The 19,776-nt window shown below is 37.0% G+C and overlaps 3 protein-coding genes across 12 annotated transcripts in view; 1 reads left to right on the forward strand and 2 right to left on the reverse strand.

The window, feature by feature from the left end:
• Nucleotides 1-1,300: 1,300 nt before the first annotated feature.
• Nucleotides 1,301-7,068, reverse strand: LOC111261347 (SKA complex subunit 1). 6 transcript variants are annotated; one of them, XM_022835240.2, is made up of 7 exons: nt 6,920-7,068; nt 6,295-6,375; nt 5,971-6,032; nt 4,743-4,853; nt 4,306-4,529; nt 3,616-3,783; nt 1,301-2,911 (listed from the first exon to the last, which is right to left on the reverse strand). In XM_022835240.2, exons 2-7 carry the CDS (start codon nt 6,311-6,313, stop codon nt 2,758-2,760), a joined length of 738 nt encoding a protein of 245 aa, XP_022690975.1. In that variant the 5' UTR covers nt 6,314-6,375; nt 6,920-7,068; the 3' UTR covers nt 1,301-2,757. The 6 variants fall into 6 exon arrangements, with proteins under 6 accessions (XP_022690975.1, XP_022690771.1, XP_022690615.1 ...); XM_022835036.2 differs by having other exon boundaries at nt 6,295-6,416; XM_022834880.2 differs by having other exon boundaries at nt 6,295-6,604.
• A 163-nt stretch (nt 7,069-7,231) lies between these two features.
• Nucleotides 7,232-12,638, forward strand: LOC111260728 (U3 small nucleolar RNA-associated protein 14 homolog A). Of its 2 annotated transcripts, none has more exons than XM_022833730.2 (12): nt 7,232-7,607; nt 8,015-8,150; nt 8,592-8,684; nt 8,801-8,934; nt 9,258-9,434; nt 9,606-9,747; nt 10,170-10,324; nt 10,450-10,852; nt 11,004-11,300; nt 11,581-11,811; nt 12,044-12,292; nt 12,389-12,638. In XM_022833730.2, exons 1-12 carry the CDS (start codon nt 7,522-7,524, stop codon nt 12,572-12,574), a joined length of 2,289 nt encoding a protein of 762 aa, XP_022689465.1. In that variant the 5' UTR covers nt 7,232-7,521; the 3' UTR covers nt 12,575-12,638. The 2 variants fall into 2 exon arrangements, with proteins under 2 accessions (XP_022689465.1, XP_022689539.1); XM_022833804.2 differs by having other exon boundaries at nt 12,393-12,638.
• Nucleotides 12,639-13,197: 559 nt separating this feature from the next.
• Nucleotides 13,198-19,776, reverse strand: part of LOC111260838 (uncharacterized) — a 47,849-nt gene continuing 41,270 nt past the window's right edge. For 3 of the 4 annotated variants that reach the window (XM_022834079.2, XM_086968941.1, XM_022833920.2), the window contains 6 exons: nt 19,158-19,400; nt 17,794-17,936; nt 17,422-17,620; nt 17,097-17,207; nt 16,748-16,864; nt 13,198-16,543 (listed from right to left, as the gene is read on the reverse strand). In XM_022834079.2, the coding sequence (XP_022689814.1) occupies nt 16,487-16,543; nt 16,748-16,864; nt 17,097-17,207; nt 17,422-17,620; nt 17,794-17,936; nt 19,158-19,400 (870 nt within the window). In that variant the 3' untranslated portion in view covers nt 13,198-16,486. The remainder of the gene's footprint in view (nt 16,544-16,747; nt 16,865-17,096; nt 17,208-17,421; nt 17,621-17,793; nt 17,937-19,157; nt 19,401-19,776) is intronic. The other variant, XM_022834208.2, reaches the window with a different exon arrangement.

The raw sequence follows: 19,776 nt of genomic DNA on the forward strand, positions 1-19,776 counted from the left end.
TTTGTGCAACGTTGTTCCAATTCTAAACATGTCCGCAAATCTCCTGAACCTTGGCCTAGTGATTCAGTTATCTTGGCGCATACATTCTACCAGCTTTTGTCAGTGAATGTTCAAGTCTTAACCTTTTCCAATTCTAATTGTCCTGTTCTCCCATTGTACTTTATCTGTCTTGTTTTTTCTTAAATGTATCACGACCAACCCCAAGCGCAAGCACAAATGTGATTGCGCCGCGTGAACTGCGCGTGAACTCCGCGTTTCTCTCACTGTCAAACACAGACTAGATAGGTGTACACTCACTGAATCGTCAACGTCCTATTATCATGTTCAATAACTATTTTTTTTATAAAACATTGATTTCGGTTCGTTTCGGTACTTACCGCGTTTTCCAGTTGCACTGAATTTTCCGCGATTCACTAATTTTTTATACAATGTGTGGCATATTTGAAAACTCCTCAACATTTTTAAAAAATAATACTAGATTCGGGACTACCTAGCTATTAGAAAATCAGTTTTTCAGAACTGAAGAAAGAACCAATTATATGAACATTTTGAAAATTCTTAGCGCAATGCCAACAAAAACACTAACGCAAAGACGTCTGGAACTAATCAAACTTAGCGCTAACTACTAATAAGTGCTCATTTTGCCTTATAATAGCATCAACACCATCAGGATGGCATTGTGCTAGCAGCCCATAAAAAGGATAACCAAAGCTACAATCATTTTACACGAACAAATCAACACATACACAGATATGAATTATAAAATATAGATGGGGTAATGTAATCTATAGCTCGATTAAACTAGTGTATAGCTATCTTAGCTCTCGTACATTAGTCCTGGCAAGCTTATTCATTGGAAGGCATATGGAACAATGGTCAAAACATAATTAAACGCAGGTATAAAAAAAACTTCAGAGCCTAGAAGATCAAATGGAAAAGGTCGTATCTAGTGTTTAAATAGTCCGACAAATACGGCATGGCAGATTTATGGACTACATATACTAAATGCGTATCAAATTTCATAATTTCGTTATTTAGTGAATTTCGTTGGTGAACATAATTGCTTTGAAAAAGCTATCCGCTAGTATCAACAAAAACCCTGAATATATACAATAGGTATGATTTATATATGACTCATTATAGCATCATCAGTTGATGCCACGTCATTAATTCTTTTATAAAAAAAAAATGTTAATACAAAAATATTTACACCTTTGATGGAGCCGATGCTACTGCACGCTAAGCAACTACAATCTACAGACAACTAAAATCTACAGACAGAAAGAACGACAATAAGAAGTGATGCCGAATTCGAGACATGTACTTCATATGCTTAAATCGAAATTGGACAATCATTTAATGAAAGTGTGACGTGTTTTTTAGATGTGTTTGCTGTATTACAAAACCTGAAAAAAGCCTGAAGGATTTACACTTTATCGTGAAACAATTGGCCATTCTGCACAAGTAAACTACTCACTAATGTAAATAGTTTTGCGAATAATCAAGTAAAGCCCGTTAAATATTATCTAATGTGACTACCAATTTTCGTTATGCCATAGTGCCTGAAATGGATTGTATTGTCTATACATACAAACAAATCCGTTTATAAAATAGTAAAAGACACCACTTACATTAAAATATCGAATGAAGCTGAATATAGCACCATACATAATTCATAAAGGATATAAACCAAGCTAAAATTTCATTTTCCAAGGATGGCCTGTCGATGACAAGATTAAAAAGCTAGACTATATGTCTAGTTTCTATCTTAGGCACGGGCTGAACCGTTTCCGAAGAAACACACCGCAGCAAGCTTATTAACGCACTGAATACATCAAAAATAGCCTAGTACGATTACCTTAATGCTAAAAAAGTAAAACCACGTGTTCGAATACGCGTTAAAACATCAAAAGAAGCAACGGCGTTTTTTTTACCTTCACTTTAGGCTCATCTCGACCAAAACAGACAGCGATAAAAATTCTGCCGACTTTTTCGCTATGGCCTCATGTTTTGTGTCAAATTACCTAATAGAGAAGGCGTGCCAATGAGGCGTCGACGGCACAAAAATCTTTAGGGTTAGTTGCAATAAATTTTACTGCTGAATAATAATTATAAGAAGGTGCGCGCATTCACAAGCCGGCCATTCAAACAACCAACCGACTTATTTATATAAAAATACTCCTCGAAAAATAAAAACATCGCATAATAGACCAACAGCGCTTTAGTGCATTCAGGCTACAGTCGAAGCGCCACAAAAGGCGATACTAATAAAATGCATAATAGACAAAGTCTTGTTCAATAAATCTATTAAGCAAAATTTGTAAAAAAAAATCGTGTAGTTAATTCATCGTTGAAACTGCCAAGCAAACAATACAAATAAGGTGGATTTATGCTATTCATGTTGGCTGTAAATAATAAAACTTGGTACTTTGTTAATCTTTAATTTCCATTCACACATAAACAAATACAGTTGGTTAAAACAAGCTATTTTTTGTCAGCTTATCTCCAGTAAATTACCAATAGTCATATAACCGTATATATACGTTATGACGATGTAAGGGAATTTCTAGGCAATCTCCCATATCCTATTGGCTATACAGACTCAATTCGTGCTGTTTGTCGGAGTGAGACTGAAATCTATTACTCGCTCCAATTCTGACAAGAAATGTCTGACAACAATATAGTCCCCAATCGATTTTCCCTAAAAAAATGCTAAAATGAATGAGATTTCCCATCTTTTTCTCTTTACTTGCTTGTTCAAATCGCGATAACTATGCGCAGAACGTTCTTATCTCTAATTTCGTAAAGCCGATGCAAACTCCGTAGGATCGATAAATGGGTCAGAGTAGCTTTTGGCATCATGCGGTCTTTGAAAAATTTAATATCAGCCACCGTGATGAAACGCTGTCCTCTGGAAACAATAAGAATAAAAACTAAACTGTTTATTTTGATAAAACTTTAAGCTAGTTTAACATTACGTACGCTGATATACATATTGTGTATTGGCCAACTGCATTTTCTCGTCAATTGAAAAATATGGCTAATATAGATTAGCAAGCACATGCACAATTTACTTCATTTTTCATCGTTTGGCAACTAAAATATATAGATCACTGCAAAAGAATACAACAAATCCTAATAGAGCGATTTCTAATAATTTAATACAATCTGATAGAAGCTGTTTTTAGGGAGAATTTCAGGAGTGTTTTAGGGAAATTCGTTACGAAAAAGTTGTATGTAGTAGTAAAATTACAGCTCTGCTCAGCCTAAAAATAGATTTGTCTTGCACAGGTCCGTTTTCTATTTTTTTTCTGAGTAACTTGATTAGAAGTTACTCGAATATCTGGAAATTCGATTTGTGATACTGTGGTTCGATTGAAATCAACGTTTTTCGAGTTAAAATCTCACACTGAAGATATACATCAACTGTCGTTCTAGGGGTGTGCAAATGGCTTTACGATTGATTCGTTAGATATTAATTTGTGATAGTCGCACGGTTGCATGCAATTAGCATTGTTGCCATCGCCGCGATTCTGTGCTGAATAAGTTAATGGATTTATTAACAGACTACGCAATTGAAATGTTCAGCAGATTTTGATAACTACCAATACGCACTTAAGTGTAGGTACAGTTTCTGCACGCATTCGGGTGATGGCCTCCCTCTCTTCCGTAGTTATTGTTTTTTTGTTCTTCTTAAAGAGCTGATATTTGAGCTCAGTCACTTCACGAATCATTTCGTATGTTTCATTCAGCTTATCGAGTGTTATCCGACCCCGTAGGTAACTGTGACAATAATAAGATATCAAAAATATTAGTAAGGCTTTCTACTGCTAGACGAATGTACCTTCTTTAATACTAAAACATTATGCAGACAGCGAACAAGCATGTTTTTCCTTTTTCTTATCATTTTTGTATATATATATATATATATAGACCTTCCAGTTTTTAAAATATACCCGTGTTACCTGCTGCTGGCTAGACTTAGTAGTTAGTTTTCTTTGAATTGATTTATTTGATTTGTATTTTAACTAATCACATTTTAAAAACTAACAACGTAGGTTCCGTACAATAATTTCTGATCTTTTCTGCAGTGAATTTACTCATTCCTCTTGGCTATCTGAAGTCGATTTCTATTTTATACAGAAATTCTATCTAACTCGCAACTATAATCCATAAAGTTACGAGAACTAAACCTATGGGTACTTTGTACACATATTAACATCGCGCTGAAAACGATCAAATTGACCCATACTAGTAAGTTAAGTGTTAAAATAACGGAAATTGTAATTTTTTCCGAGTATGCACCTGGGAACTAGAGCTAACTCATCGTTGGTAACAAGTTTTGGCTTTGAGGTAACACGGCGTTCTGGAGACGATTTTAGGGCACCAGTGGCAGCTGCTCCAGTACTTTGCAACGTCTCTATTGAACTCTTTTGAACTCCACTTGTAGTCATGAGCTGTTCAATGCTGGCTCCAGGCTTAGAGTCCACATTCGTTTGAAATGCTATATCGAGTAACATGTCATCGATCTGAAATAGAGCAAAATGTTTCTGTATTCCTTTTTTGTGGATTTCACATGCGTGCATGCAACTTCTCAGTAATGATGGCTTAGCCATGAATGCAAGATACTATTTATTAATCCTGCTTAAACATAAGCTTAATTTATTTTAAAGTGCATTCGATGTGCTTTGTATATCAACTTCAAGATGAACGATGAATATTTTACTGCGAAAATGAATTACCATTTCATATAAACGGCAGCTCTTGATAAACTGAGTCATCGCTCGACACTCCTCTTCACGGCGAGCAGTCCGCTTTAGTGTGTTTTGTAGATTCAACAGGTTCGAACGTGTCTGAAGATCGTCGAGTTGAATTACAACAAATTTATGTATGGTTTATGAATTTTCTGATGGCGTAAAACAATTAAATTGGCATCGACCATTAAACCTTGTACAAATGCGAATTTTTCTTAACGAAACTTGTATTACCATTTACTTTTATTTTCATGGGCTATCAAATGAGCGCAATATCCATACGCGTGTGTGCTGGGCTATTAAAACTAAGCGATCCTAAAATTCCCAAATTTATATAATCCTGAGCTTATGGATGTTCCGCATATTGGAAGGTTCAGGTTCAATTGAGATAAATTCAATAATTATTTAGAACAATTCGGCTCAAGTTTTAATATGGTCAGAACCCTTTTAAGATACACCGCCAATTGCTTGCCATACGAACTGCAATGTTTGTCACTAATTTATAATATATTCTTCAGCCTTTATTTATTCCCTCTACTGAAAAATACTAAATAATTTAATTGCTATTATCGCTATTTTGTTAGGACATTTTTGCGCCGTTTTGATTTCACATCAGCCGGTGACTGAAAAATATTGTATTAACAAAGTAACACGTTAAATTCAGCTACACACGGAGAGACCACAAAAATGTTTTCCCATTTTTTTGCACAAATTTTTTGAAAGGAAGCGTTCCTTCGAGAAATGAAACTACTTGAGGTAATAAAGTATATCTGCACTGCACTAATGTTTACGCTAGGAACTAAAGGAATCACTGCCATGCAAAGATTGCTTGTGGTCATCGACACAGCTGCGTGTGCTACGTATCTGCTGTTCAAAATAACGGTCATTGGTTTTAAAAGAATTTACAATACAAAAACAGCGGACGTAAATTGAAGAAATACATAACAAAATGACAATGATTTTATCAGGATGGTATAACACTGACCGCAAACGAGGGCCTATTGTTGACTTTGAACTAAAATAATGATTTCTCAAACATAGTGAATAGGGTATTCCTTTACGACATTCGCCATCGAAGCTGAAAGATATTGAAAAATATCTATCGTTTTTTGATGGGATACAGTAATATACTATTTACTACTGTAATCTTATATGAAATATAACATTGTTAAACAATACAGATACCGGAATCTGGTCATACATTGCGGAACAATACCTCAAGAAGTTCAAGTTTAATGCGCTGAATGATGTGGGGATCACAGTTAGTTGAACGCAAGCCTGAAAATTTTCGCAAAATGCATTATCAAAGTTCCTGCCTTCATCCTCTCCATGATGACTGGCTTATAATGTGTTTTTCATAATAAGAGATTTAAATTTTTGTATACAATGGTAAATTATTTGGGAATTCAAATTTAAGCTAAGCTGATAAGAGCGGGCAATAGAAATTTAAAGTAATTTACATATTGTCGCAACGTGTCTATAAACCCTCTGTTAAGTAGATAATCACCCAACATGTGTAGAGCATATTCCATGAACTCACCTTTGAAAATGTTTGCCATTTGCACATACCGGTCCGTGACAGCCTCGAGTTCATGGAGACTTTTACAGGACAGTAAAATGTCTTCAGCAGGTAGAGTATCCATATTTAATGACATCAGTTAGCTTGCGTTATCATCGCACATATTTAAACAACAATCAAGCTGTCAACTTAATACCACTGAAGTGTTAAACCTTATCTGTTGCTAACTTCGACAGCAACAAGCGACAACTTTAAATGGTTTCCTTACTAAGCCACTCCTCACGAATCGATCGATTTGCCTTAACCATACGGGACTTTAGAACAAATAGACCTAAAAAAGGCCTGAGTTAATTGTTTTTATACAGTACTTTGGCCCATAAAGTCTCACATACAAAATACATTGAAAACGCATAAACAGAAAGTAACCAAGTGAAAAGTTTTAACTTGAAATCAACATACACATTTGCATGGTATTTTTAGTAATATCACTGTGGTTAGGTATGAACGGACCGATACAGATCGCGTGTTTCAAATAGTTTTAGGCCATGCTTTGACACAAATATTATAGTGGCCTGCTATTTCAATTTAGAAGAAATGTGATTGGTGACACTAATTCTGTGATTGCAAATGGAAACTTAATGGGTACCTGTCGCAAGTAAATTGTGAAAGACATGCCATAAACAAACAGAAATAGTTTCAGTGCCTATTTAGCAGCCGTTGTTAACGGATTACGAATTAAGTGTGAGTCCGCGCCACACGAGAAAACGGTGTCGTCCGAGAATTAAGATGCAAGAACTTGCGGGATGATCGGAGTTGCTCAGTCAATATCCGATTAAGTAAATAATGCGCCAGAGTCAGATGGCTAGAAAACATTATAATATCATTGGATCGTTGATGGCTATTGTCATTCATAAAGCTATACTGCAAAACGCAACACACTGACAAGTAGTTACCTGAACCCTCCCCTCCGTCCTCAAATGGACTGAAGCGCCACGTGCGAAAGAAAACACTGGCAACGAATGCTGTTGGAGAAATATTCAGATAGTGATATATTTTCATAATTGTGTTTATTTACTGTTAACCATGTGCAACAATTCGGATAACAGTTAGAATCTCGAATTTAGTTTTGGAAAAGGACGCTTTTGGTGAGATAACTGTGTACCTTGCTGGAAAACTTGAAGCGTATCGTACACACCTCATATTTATATATCAGTGAGCAAAACCTCTAGTTATAGTGCATCTGCAAACATGAACAAATTAGAATTGGATGATCTCCTCGATAGTGAGATCAGCGATGATGAAGTTGGGGATACCGAAGACATCAACGAAGAAAGGTACTAACGGATAGAAAAATATTAGAAACCTTTACAGAACATTTGAAAAAGATCAACAGCTAAAAAGCAACAGTTTATTGATAACTCAGGAGATAGTAACGGCAACATGTCTCTCTACTGAGGTTAAGAACAAATAATTAACGTTAAAATTTTAGAATAAACGCGTCTATTTGATGTTGGTAAAGGCAGTTCTCTGATCCGAAGCTAAGACGGCTTCGGACGGTAGAGTTCGGAAAAAAATTATTTTCTTTAGGCAATCAAATACGCCTAATGCGGCTGTGTTGAAGATTATAAAAATGCTAGTAATCATTACATTGTCGACCATTTCTATTAAACATTGGGACTCTTTTTCTGATAAGTAAGTTGAAGATAACTGGAACGCTAGCATGGTTCAATTTCTCTTTTAGTCACGCTCGACTGATTGACAGAGTCAAAGTACTTTATGGATCACGAGAAGTTCGGCAAAGAAGTGAAGCGTCTCAAGATGTTTCCGAATTTGACTTTTTACAGTCGAGTGGCCTGACAGCGTATGATATGCTTAAGGTAAGTGTAGCTTTTGAACAAAAAATATCTACTTGGTGGCGACGAGAAATTGAACTATAGCTACCTACCAAGAGTAGCAAAGTTGTTTTATGTATTTTCTATTGCGGTTAAAACATTCATTTTTTTTCTTTAATAGGTTAACGTGAGGTTAAACCGCTATAAAATATAACGATACACATCGAAAACTCAAAAGTGAGACTTAAGTAAACCTGCCAGTATCAATTTTGAGAAAGTTCAAGCGTTTTTACCGAAAAAGTATGCGTAGGCATGCTTAAATATAGGCGTACTAATGGCAGTCGCGGTATAGAATAGAAATACACCCTGATTTTTTTTACCTGCTACGTTTAGACAAAGATATATTTTGACCATATTTGAATTTTACAAACGGATAAAAATAATTCTACTAACTGATTTGTATATGCAAATATTGTCGTTTTCCAGGATCTTAACAATACTGCAAAGCTGAAGAAGAAACGAAATAAAATCTTGAAAATCAAGAAAAAAGCTAGGGCTCTTCCTGTGCCTCTACCGAAGGTATCAACGTTAAACTTCCTTTGATTTTTTGAATATCTAATAGGTTACGATGTTCCTAGTTCCCAGTTAACGTATTTTTTCCTAAACTGCCAATATACCATTTTTGGTAACAACAGGTCTCTCGGGAGCGATTACAACGAGCCATAGGATACGCGAAGACGACTAGCGAACTTGGCAAATGGGATTCGATTGTAAAACACAATGAGTCCGCAGATCAGATTCGTTTTCCCCTTAACGACGAACCTCTTAGGTGAGTTGCGCTATGTAGAACGGAACAGGTGCTCGATTGTTCTCGAAACCATTGCGAGAGTCGCTATCATCAACATCTTTACGTGCGGGCATGAGCAGTTAAATTCATTATTATTAAGTGAACTAGTATAAATGTAATATTTCCTTTCCTTTGTGTAAATAAAGAGATTGTTGAGTTTATAATGTTACGGATTGTACTAATGCAAACAAAACAACAGATGTTGTACCATTGACCGTCTAATTTGATTTTAAAAACAATAAAGGTTTACGCCGCACGTGACATGGTTGTACTGAATACAAGTTTGTTTATATTACTTTCTGCAGACTGGAACAAAGTGGAGATTTCGTAAAACAGTTTAAGCCATCTACCGACCTTGAAACTCAAGTTGAATTATTGTTATCTTCAAGTAAGCATCGACTTGATTCAGATGCTTGCTTAAGTCAGTTCGAGGAAGAAAAGTTGAAGGTCTTATCTAAAGAAGAAGCCATCGCCAGACTAAGGTATGATAGACATCAGATATTCAGCGAAAATCGCCTTAGTATGTTAATTTTGTTCCATCCGTTAATTTTCCTATATTACCCGTGAGACACAAGATTAAACCGTTAAGCGAATGAGTTTTTTTTTTCGTTAATGAGGATGCTTTACAACTGACTACCATTTGAGTTATGTAGTGAATTGCGGCGTCTACGTGCTTTAATGCATACTGAAGCCCTGCGAAATCGTCGTGTGCGTAAAATCAAGAGTCGAAAGTTCCATAAAATCCACCGGAAAGACAAGATAAAGGCTGCTATAAGAGAATTCGAGCACCTTAAAGTAAGTCGTGTTTTATGGTGTGTTTCATGGTACACAAACCATCCGTCTACTTCAACTACGATATATTTTATAGACTTATAAGCTAAAAAACAAATTTTAGCCTGGGCCAAATTTTTGAAACAGATGAAGAACTTTATTATTTATTTTAAATTAGTTCAAACTTGAGCAAATTCGGCTAATCTCCTCTAGAGTTGGATTCTGTATTTTTTTTTTGAAGTATAATCTAATGTGGTGAGCTAAAGCTCATATACGTTCATCAACAGTGCAGTGCAACATGCGTCTTTGAAGAATTTCCCTTCGTTATTGACAACAGTCTTCGACTGGTGTCAACCGTTGCTCATAATCATTAGAAAAATTATTTCGATGTATTTGCTCGCTTCGTACATCGGTGCTTAATTATGAATTCAACCCAATGCTTGTAGGTAACGGATCCTCAAAAGGCTTTGGAAAAGCTGGAGGAGTTGGAGCGAATTCGCCGAGAAGAACGCGTGTCGTTGCGCCATAAGCGCAAAAGTAAATGGGCCACCCAATTAGCCAAAACTGGAAAATTTGACAAAGACGCTCAACTTGCGCTCAGGTACGTTAATTGTATTTTAATAGTTAGATTAACTTTTTAGAATACAAATATTAGTAAAATAAAAAAAATAACAACAAATTAATTGGTCTTAGTGTACTTAGTTCAACTTCATAAAATTTTTACAGGGAACGAATAGAATTGGGTCGTGAATTGGAAACAAAAGTGAAAACGGACAGCGACAACGACAGCGCAAATGACGACGAACTGCAGGGAGCAGAAGGTGACAGTAATGTTCGCCGAAATGAAAGAGATTCGTCGGAAGAGGAAGAACGGGCCAGACTTGAACGATCCCTGCAAGAAAACGATGAACAGGCTGATGGAAGTCAAGAAGATAATCCATGGCTGAGGAAAACTTTTTTCGAGGAGATTAAGACTGCATCTGGCATCATGACGAAGATGGCAAGTTTTGGGGAATCAACTGCAAAAGCTACGCGAAATCAACAAATAAAATACGTCGGAGAGGATGCTGAATCTGGAGAAAAAGTTGAAGCACAAGCGCTTCCCGTAGGTAGAGTTTTGGAGGTACCGGTGAGTAAACCCTCTAAGCTGATTTGAAATGTATATCCTAACCATTTTCGTCCTCACTAATTTTATGAGACCACGTGATTTCGCAAGCAATAATTAAGGCGCTTGCCAAAGACTTCTTCTTATGCTCCGTTTGTTTGTATAAATCTTTTAGGAGCATATGAGGATGTCGCCTGTTGAGCAAAATGGCAACGTGAAAGCGCAGCACAACAGGAAACAGGTCGTTCGTCGTGATAGCAAAAACGTCGACAAGGAGGATGGTGGTGACGATATAAGCGACGATTCAGAGAGCGAATTAATATCAGAAAGCACGCAGCGTGCGACTCCTCAAGAAACTCAAGAAGAGATAAAAATCTTAAATCAGATTAGTAATCCCAAGCAAGAAAACGAGGAGAAAAGTAATAATCTCAGTGAAAAACGTGAAAGTGAAGAAATGGCGGCCAGTAGCGCGGTGAGTAGACCAAAAATCGGTTGTGCTAAGGTGACTGATAGCAGGGCGTCCTCAGCGAAATGCGCCGCTGAAAAAAGCCTAAACTTCACTGAACATTCAAATAATACGATTATGACGAAAAAGAGATTTGCACAATCGTGCTTAGCATACAGTAAACAGCGGAGTGATTTTCACGTGTTCTTCAGTGAGCGCTTCCGAAAAGTAAAGACATTCATTGTTACTAAATGGAATGCGTGCCCCACTTACTCTATTTTGCTTTTTAAATTTGTTTGCTTTGCAGGTGTTTATCGACCCTGAAAAGGTGTTGCAAATAGGCACAAAATCGGAGAAAAAGCTCAGATCGCGGCTGCGTTTAAGTTTAGCCATTGAAGGTGAAGGTTTTTCAGAGAGTGAATCAGATCAAGAGGATGACGCAGCTGAGGGCAGTGCTGATGAAGAACGCCAGAAAAAACTCATCCAGGAGGCTTTTGCGGGAGATGACGTGGTTGAAGACTTTATTAAAGAACAAAAGGTGAATAAGGGCATTTCCTTTGAACTACAAGCATTTTTGGAAAAGAATTTAGCTTGTATTTCAAGACATTTATTTTTTTACGTTTGTTGTAGTGCATAAAAAAAATTGCTATTTTTTTCGGTTCTCGATAAACGTCTCAAACATGTAAATAATAGAACAGTTCAAAACATCTCGAAGAGTTAAAAAATTTTTGTGCCGTTGGTATTATATGCCATTACTTGCGCGTTTTTAGGAAAAGGATGCGTTAGAGCGCAATGCAGAGCGAGAGGCTGCTTTGAAACAGAAAGGTCTGGATGGAGATTGGGTGACTCCTAGCAATATCCATAGACTGAACGACCGGAAGAAAAAGTTCCTCGAAAGTCATAGAAAAATGTTTCAACCGCGAGCTGCCATAGTGCACGAGGATGCTAACATGAGAGGCATACAAGCTCACAGAGTTTTTGACGTTCCTAAGGGTTTCACCAAGATTTCGCAGTTTGAGGTCAGTTGGTGTCTAGTTTATTTAGGTGTTCCGATGCGATTAAAATTAGATGATGTTTACTGGTATAGCCATTACAAAAACCGTTGTATCTTTCAGACAGTACTCAAACAGCCGATAGGAAGCATGTTCAACACGCCAAGCGCTTTCCAGGAACTCATAAAGCCTTACGTTGTAACCTCACGAGGAAAAATTATCAAGCCGATCGATCAGAATGCTCTTGTAAAATGCGTGAAGACCTCTGATTTCAAGCACAGTCGCCCCCAACGAAAGGCGATCAAATAGTGTCAACTTAGTGTAACAAGTTACCTAACAACTTTTGAATAAAAAGTTAAAATTCTTTGAAGTATACCATCATTTTCTTTTTTAGTTATCAAGTAGTTTACCCTAATTATTTTTCAAACAAAATAAACGTCAAAACGATATTAGCAATTTAAATAACTGTCTAAAGTTTTTAAGATTAAAGAAGTTTAGAGATCAGAAAACGAGAATGTGTTCATCTGCTATTCAGACGGATCTTAACCTCTTTGATTAAGTAAAAGTTAACTTAAAACAATCGAATAAACTTTTCAATTAAGCCACTTGCGTGCTCTGAATAATAATAATAATTATTATATGATAAGCAACACTGTTTAGAAAAACGTCATTGGGGTTACTCTAGTTTTTTTATTTTTATCTGCCGTATTCAAAAATCTATCTACACGTAAGAGGTAGCCTAGTTGATTCACTTCTGCGCTAAACCTCGTCTTTTTGGATATTTTTGTCCTCGCAGTGCGCAGTGCAACAATTTTAGTTTATCAGTTATGATGACTTTTTTAGGACTAACCCATAAGTGAATTTTTAATTTAATGGATAATAGCATCTTCTCTCTACCTACAACAATTAATAATTTGTCGTAATAAAGACAGTTATGTTTATATATGTACACAATATTGTCGTTTATTTACTATGAAACTTAAAATTATAAAAATACCTCTCCAACTTTCGTCTGCCGTCTATACATATATATCGAGCGTTTTTTGCGTATGTATTTATATTCTTTCTTTCTCCTCTCTTCCAGTGTATGCAGTTAGTGTATAGTAGTTTATGCGTTTGATCTCGTCCATCATAGACTATGTATGACGTTCTGATCTATCGATATTCTCTTATCTTTTTCTTTCTTTTTATGTATATTTTTATTATATTTACTATTTTTCTATAATTAATCTATATTGCATTCGTAATGTAACCGTCGTAAGGTATTATCGTGGCATTGATGCTTCTCGCTTGCACTCGCATCGAGCCATAAGTGCCACCTAATTTCCATGATAGGTATTATTATAATAGCATCATCTTTGTGGTACCGTATTTTATGATATATACTATTTCATGTTATCATTACATCATTATGACTTTTTTGACAATCTGGCTTTGTTGGAGGTTGGTCTTGAAGGGAGATAAAATAACTTCGGCACTTCACGTATTACTAAGTATGCCAGATTATACGGTACTTCGTCGACTTGAGGTCCATCTCCTAGGTGTTGTGCATAACCGGTCCTGCGGTGGCTTGTTACGTACCCGTGCTCATAGCTATTTGAATTAGTATCGGCATCATTGTTTTAATAGGTAAAATGACAAGCATTTAACAAGGATCGATAAGCGAAGCTAAATTTAACCCCAACCTAACAGTGACGCTCTTAACCATGTCTTTTTTTATGTTCATTTTTTTCTCAAGATTTGATCTTATTTTGTCATCAATTTGTTGGTATTTCAACTTTCAATCACCTCGCATCGTTATATTTGTTTACCGCGCCTACATCATCAGTCGAGATTTCTGGGGGCGATGTGAAAAATTGAAATGAATCGAGTAGAACAGCTAGTTAATAACGAGGCCATATTTAGAAAAATGGATATATAGATTCTCCACTGTCTGCGTAGAAGCTAGAAGTTTAGAAGAAGCTGGAGAAAAGAATAATTGATAAACGAGGTCCCGGATTATGAGCCTGAGCCATAAACATGAATGGACATACCATCAACAGCTATCTCTGACCACCATCTGTGAGAGTTTATGAGGTCAGAGTTGTCACCACCGCACATTACTAATTATAGTCTAGCAATTTTAGACAAATATCTTTGATAGACATACATTTATATTTGCATGTACGTTATGCGATTTTCGTTGCTCACAATTTTATGCTAAGCTAGTCTAACAACCTTCTGGTAAAGCTACAGTGCAAGCAAGCAAGTTATTTCCCGTAATACCGAGCTTGCTCGTTTTTTTTCTACATTGTGATTACGATGGACTATAGCAGCATTAACTATAGGCGACTGCACCTATTGATGTTTCTTTATATTAGTTTTCATATATTAACAATCCAGAGAGTACTATTTGAAACAGCTGGGATCCGCCCATGAAGCCTATTAAAGCTAGCTAAACTAACACGATAGTTTCCAAAGAAAGAGCTTTTTAATATAGTATCACTTTAGGTGAGCCCCCATCAATAAAAGACATCGATCATTAGCGAACAAAATATAAACCACGTCCTTCTGGCAGCATGATATGCCTAATTGATTATATAAAACAAGATGTTAGGTTTAGTAGAAGTTCCAACATAGCTTTAAACCACTCAAGCTTAACTAAAAAAAAATGAAGAGTAACTCCTATCAACTAACCATTAACGACAATTTTTTAAAACGTTACTGGTTCACAGTAACATATCCGAGGTCGATCTCTTCAAGGGCATCATTTAATTTAGTTCTAGGTCTCTAGGTATAATTATGGAATTTCGGATTCGTTTTTGTCGTCGATGGAGTTCATCAACGTTCTTGCCTCAGCCGTGAAAACGAAGCTAAACTGGCAAAAATAAAAAACAAGTTTGCTAATGTCTAGAATTGGAACTAACACTCAAAATACAACCGGCATCACTTGATAAGAAGAAGCATTACCTAACATGTAAAATAAAATCACGGTTAATTGCACTGGGCTACACTCGTTCACCTGCTTGGTCTGATTCAGACAGGTAAACACCTAATATCGGTCATAAAATATGATCTGGCCCTTGAGGTATCCAATGTATGCGATATGAGCTAAAGAACGGCGTGAGTCATTTTTTTTATGACTGTAAAAGAACAGAATCACAACTTGTATAGTGATTTGCATATAAAAGTATTTCTGTCGGTTTAAATATCTGTAGTGGACAAAACCAATTAAAATCCACGAATAAATTTGCTTTTCTAACACTACTTTACATTGAATCGAGCGTTAATCTATTGAGCATACTTGTCTAACCTAGTATAGAGATTGATCGGGATTTCGTACCTAATAAACTAAAAAAGGTAAATGGATAAATTGAAGCCAAATGATCGTACACGTATTGGTCCACCAAAATCAATCTCTCGATTCCTCCAGATTTACCCTGAATACGTTTGTATGCATCCGTATATTGTAGCCTACTGATTTATTATTTTTATTAGTAATAATATGGGGCTAGCTTTGCAGAAAATCATATATTGCTGCGCGCTTGCAACTTCTTATTCGTAACATTGTTACTTAGCGATATACGTATTCACTATTTATTTATCATTATTTCAAAGTGTTCGTATTTATACTGAACTTTACAGACACTTTCATCAGATTGTTTTCTTTTCATCGTGACGAACAATACCATCCATCGCTGGTTTCTCTCTGATGGTGTAGCTGAGTCGGTACGTTGCAATTATATGCAATAGAGTCAATTCTGCGTTAATACGCATATAACAACCGTTTGTTTTTTTTTCAACTTTATTCTAGTTGTAAGAGATAGGAGACAACTTTCTATTATGATGATGTTTATCCAACAACAGCTGAGCCGCAACCGTTCTAAAAAATATTCATATTCTGAATCTTAGCCTGCTTGTGTTTGGTTTGTAATTAGTCAACCGATATGCTACTGCTTGGCTTCTGTTGATCCATGACTCGTAGAGCTTTCCCAAATCGGGAAAACAAGGAGGACACCAAAATACAGAGAGCGCAGAAAAAAGTGACGTGGCACATTCCGTTGAGACCCATTTAGCCCAACTAAAATCAGGTGTTTTCCCTGCTAGGGGCAATATGCTTCAATTCCTATTCTATAATCTACCCGTTCCCGGTGGGCATAATTAATGCAATCACCCCCACACAAAATCACGATATAAGGCTTTCCCTATACCGCCCCTATATAAGTCGCTGTCTGTTCCCATTTAGTACGCCTGGCGTAGTTCGTTGAGCATCTCTGTCATGCGAGCCAGTTGTTCACCCTAAGGGATCACGAAATTACAAAACAAATTATTTACAAATGGAAAAACGATGTGTTAATTTATTTGCTGGTTGGTTAATCGATTGAAAGGTATAAAATATGATTTTTGAAAGGAAAATAGTCGTTAAGTATGGCCTTGTGAGGCTCCATTTTGATTACATAATGGGTAGGACATATAACGATATGAACTCTGAGTAATGCATACCTTAATTCGGCACTCTGAAGCGAGCCGCTCATTATCAAGGCTTTTCATATGCGCCTCTGCACGCAGTAAAGTGATTTGTTTCTCCAGTAGTGCACGATCTCGCTTATGCTCGGTAACCTATTACAGATCGCAAAGTATAAGGGTTGATGTGATCACTCAACTGTGGCGATACAACCAAAATTGCTTGTTCCTAATATTTTGATTAATTATTCATTTCAATGTACAAGGCTTACAGTGTTACCTTATATATACGCTTGAACGAAGCATATTAAAAGACTTGTAATGCAAACAGAAAACTTAAGGCGCTATGTCGATATACCGTAGTGGTACGTATTGGCCCGCTTCTTACCAGAGCGTCGATGTGAGCCTCGTGCTTGGCAAGGAGGTCCTTGTACTCAAACGTCTTCTGCTCAATCGTGCTCTTGTACTGAGCCAGCATGTCCTGCTGGTCCGTTAGAACCTAGTAATGAAGTGCAGAATACGCCATGAGGGTCACAAGCTAATGGGGCTATCTTGATAACAAATAAAAATACAGATTTCCATTGCCAAATAACATTTTTGTACTTTTTCTATTAGGTTTAATTAGTAAAATTCGTTATAATGATGAGATATTTAGCAATGTTCAGTCTATTGCATCGACACTATAAACAGACACATGTAATGAGATAACAAACCGTTTTGAGTTCTTGGTTAACGTCCTTCACATCATTCATCCTTGCCATGGTGTCCTGCACAGTTTGTTCGAGATTGTCTACCGTCTTCTCTAGCATGGCGTTTTTCTTTTTCAGACGCTCTGAATCGGCGGCTGTGGAATTACTTGCGGCAGCATCCTTCTGTGAAGAACTCCCACTACCCAAGGAAGACGTTGATGATCTATAAATTTGTCAAAGATTGTTCCGTCTGTTACATGTCGCGACTCCGACAAAAAGTGACTACAAAATCATTTAGTATGCTGTTATATTGTATATTGAAACTCTCCGTGCTTAAATTGTCATGAGTCGTATATGAACAGCGGAGTGGAGGCTCTAGCACGATGATTATCTTACCTTTTTTGTTTTGCGTTTGCCTCATTAATGCGCTTGAGTAATTCTTCATAAGCTCTGAGGGCGGCCACTGCTTGATCACGTTCTGCGAGTGCATCATTCAAATAAATCTTAAGTGAATCAACTTCCTTTTCCAATTCAACCACCTAGAATGCAGCGTAGGAGAAGAGCATCACATCAGCACAGGCCACGACAACACAAAATGCTAATTGATGTAATGATTAACAAAACATAACAATGAGGCAAAACATCTTGCGGCGCATATTGGTCAATTTCAGTGAACCCAATGTGTTTTTTTTTATCTAAATTTAGAGGCGATTTTGGCTACCTTGCTAAATACCTTCTTCGATTCCTTTCAAATTTCGAATGAGAAAAAATATTCCAGAATTATATAAAAATGCAAGATGCGCAACAAGTAGACAAAATCATATTAAAACAAACGGAAAAGCACTTCACGCTACCAATGAGCGTTCAAATGAAGGTCATACAATTAACACTGATTAGATACGGTAGAGTTAAAATGATAAGACAAAACAAAATGGGGAAATTTACTAATGCGTTACATGCTGGAGCTTTTACACGGACCTTTGGGAGGGTTCACAAAAACTTCGGGCACAATTCGGTTCAACTGAGTGTTCAGGTAACCGTGATTTCCTAATTGCCTAAGGCGAAACCCCAAAAGCAATATTTTTTTGCGTATTGTAGGATTACGCAAACGTCAATGATATAGTTAGCTTTTGCCGTCGTTGCGTACGAACTACTACACGGTAAGACGCATCATAAATGAGGCAAGTATTTGCTGAAACGCGTTCACAGCTAAACCCCACGAAAAAAATAGTAGAAAATAGACAGGTGGCGATCCATAATACATATTGTTTATATGAATTAAACTAGTTAAACCGGAATAAACATTTCCTTTACAGGATTTTCCAGTGTTCAGGCATAGCAGACGTTTCGTACATATCCGTTGTTGACACCATTGAAGTTCATTCTGCAAGCTCCCCGTCAGATTTCGTCTGCTATGAATTACGCAAGTTTGACAGACGTTAACATGCGAAGTTGCATCGGTGGCGGCAGTACTGTTTCAGGGTGGTCCGCATTCAAGCACTCGCTCACTCAGACACGGCCATTCGCCTGCATTCATGCATTGTTGTGCTGGGCTAGATGCTTGAATAAACTGCACGTTCTTCCTAGTATTTTGTAGGCATTTGCTGAGATATTTGTAGCAATAAGTTTCTTCGAGCACAACAAATATAGTAGTTTTGAGAACCAAATCGTGTACGGCTAGCTTTAAGGGGGCTAATATGGTGATGATGAGGCTTATAGATCAATCCAGTTTTTGATTTCACTGAATGTCATTCACTCACTTGATCGTCAAGGAGGCGGGCATCGACCAATAATGCGCTCTCAGTTTGTGAATCGGCGTCCAGATTGCCGCACGAACTTTCACTTTGGCTGTAATTCCCCCCACCCGTACTATTCTCACTACATATTCCGGCTGAAGGAAGCTCGGAGGCGTCGAGCGAACCGTGAGAACGGCCGGTCATCATTAAAGGCGATACAAAGGCTGATGGTTTTATTTGACCAATACCTCGAACGGCTGCTTCAACCTGGTGAAAGTTTCCACAGGTCCATAGTTATCACCAGCAACAACATGAAGGTTATCCCGTTGATCCACGCGGCAGGTCATTAAGAGGCAACAATTTCGTTAAGATTTGTCAGTTCCTAAATCTATCAAATTATGATAGAAAATTTTTGTATATTGAGAATATGCTCTTTGATGGTAGAATTTAATGGCTATATTCTGTGTGTATGTGGGCGTGTCTAGATCATTTATGTGAGAGTATGTCGGCTACCTTATTCTATTAATGTTGCTGACCAATATTTCAAGTATTATCTTTATATATATAGACGATGATAGCATAGAAGTATTCTATTCAGTACCTTCGTGCACCGGATCTTGTGACAGCTTTGATCCTAAAAGCT

Source organism: Varroa jacobsoni, unplaced genomic scaffold (assembly GCF_002532875.2).
Source record: "Varroa jacobsoni isolate VJ856 unplaced genomic scaffold, vjacob_1.0 scaffold_7, whole genome shotgun sequence".
NCBI lineage: Eukaryota > Metazoa > Arthropoda > Arachnida > Mesostigmata > Varroidae > Varroa > Varroa jacobsoni.

What these genes read in the sequence shown, in the direction of transcription:
- LOC111260728 (XM_022833730.2), top strand. Translation starts at nt 7,522, where the DNA reads ATGAACAAATTAGAATTGGATGATCTCCTCGATAGTGAGATCAGCGAT. An exon ending in TTCCTGTGCCTCTACCGAAG is followed by an intron (nt 8,685 to 8,800) that starts GTATCAACGTTA and finishes TGGTAACAACAG; the next exon opens with GTCTCTCGGGAGCGATTACA. An exon ending in ACTTTATTAAAGAACAAAAG is followed by an intron (nt 11,812 to 12,043) that starts GTGAATAAGGGC and finishes GCGCGTTTTTAG; the next exon opens with GAAAAGGATGCGTTAGAGCG.
- LOC111261347 (XM_022835036.2), bottom strand. Translation starts at nt 6,409, where the DNA reads ATGTCATTAAATATGGATACTCTACCTGCTGAAGACATTTTACTGTCC. An exon ending in TTAAACTTGAACTTCTTGAG is followed by an intron (nt 4,854 to 5,970) that starts GTATTGTTCCGC and finishes GACGATCTTCAG; the next exon opens with ACACGTTCGAACCTGTTGAA. An exon ending in GAGTTAGCTCTAGTTCCCAG is followed by an intron (nt 3,784 to 4,305) that starts GTGCATACTCGG and finishes TTATTGTCACAG; the next exon opens with TTACCTACGGGGTCGGATAA.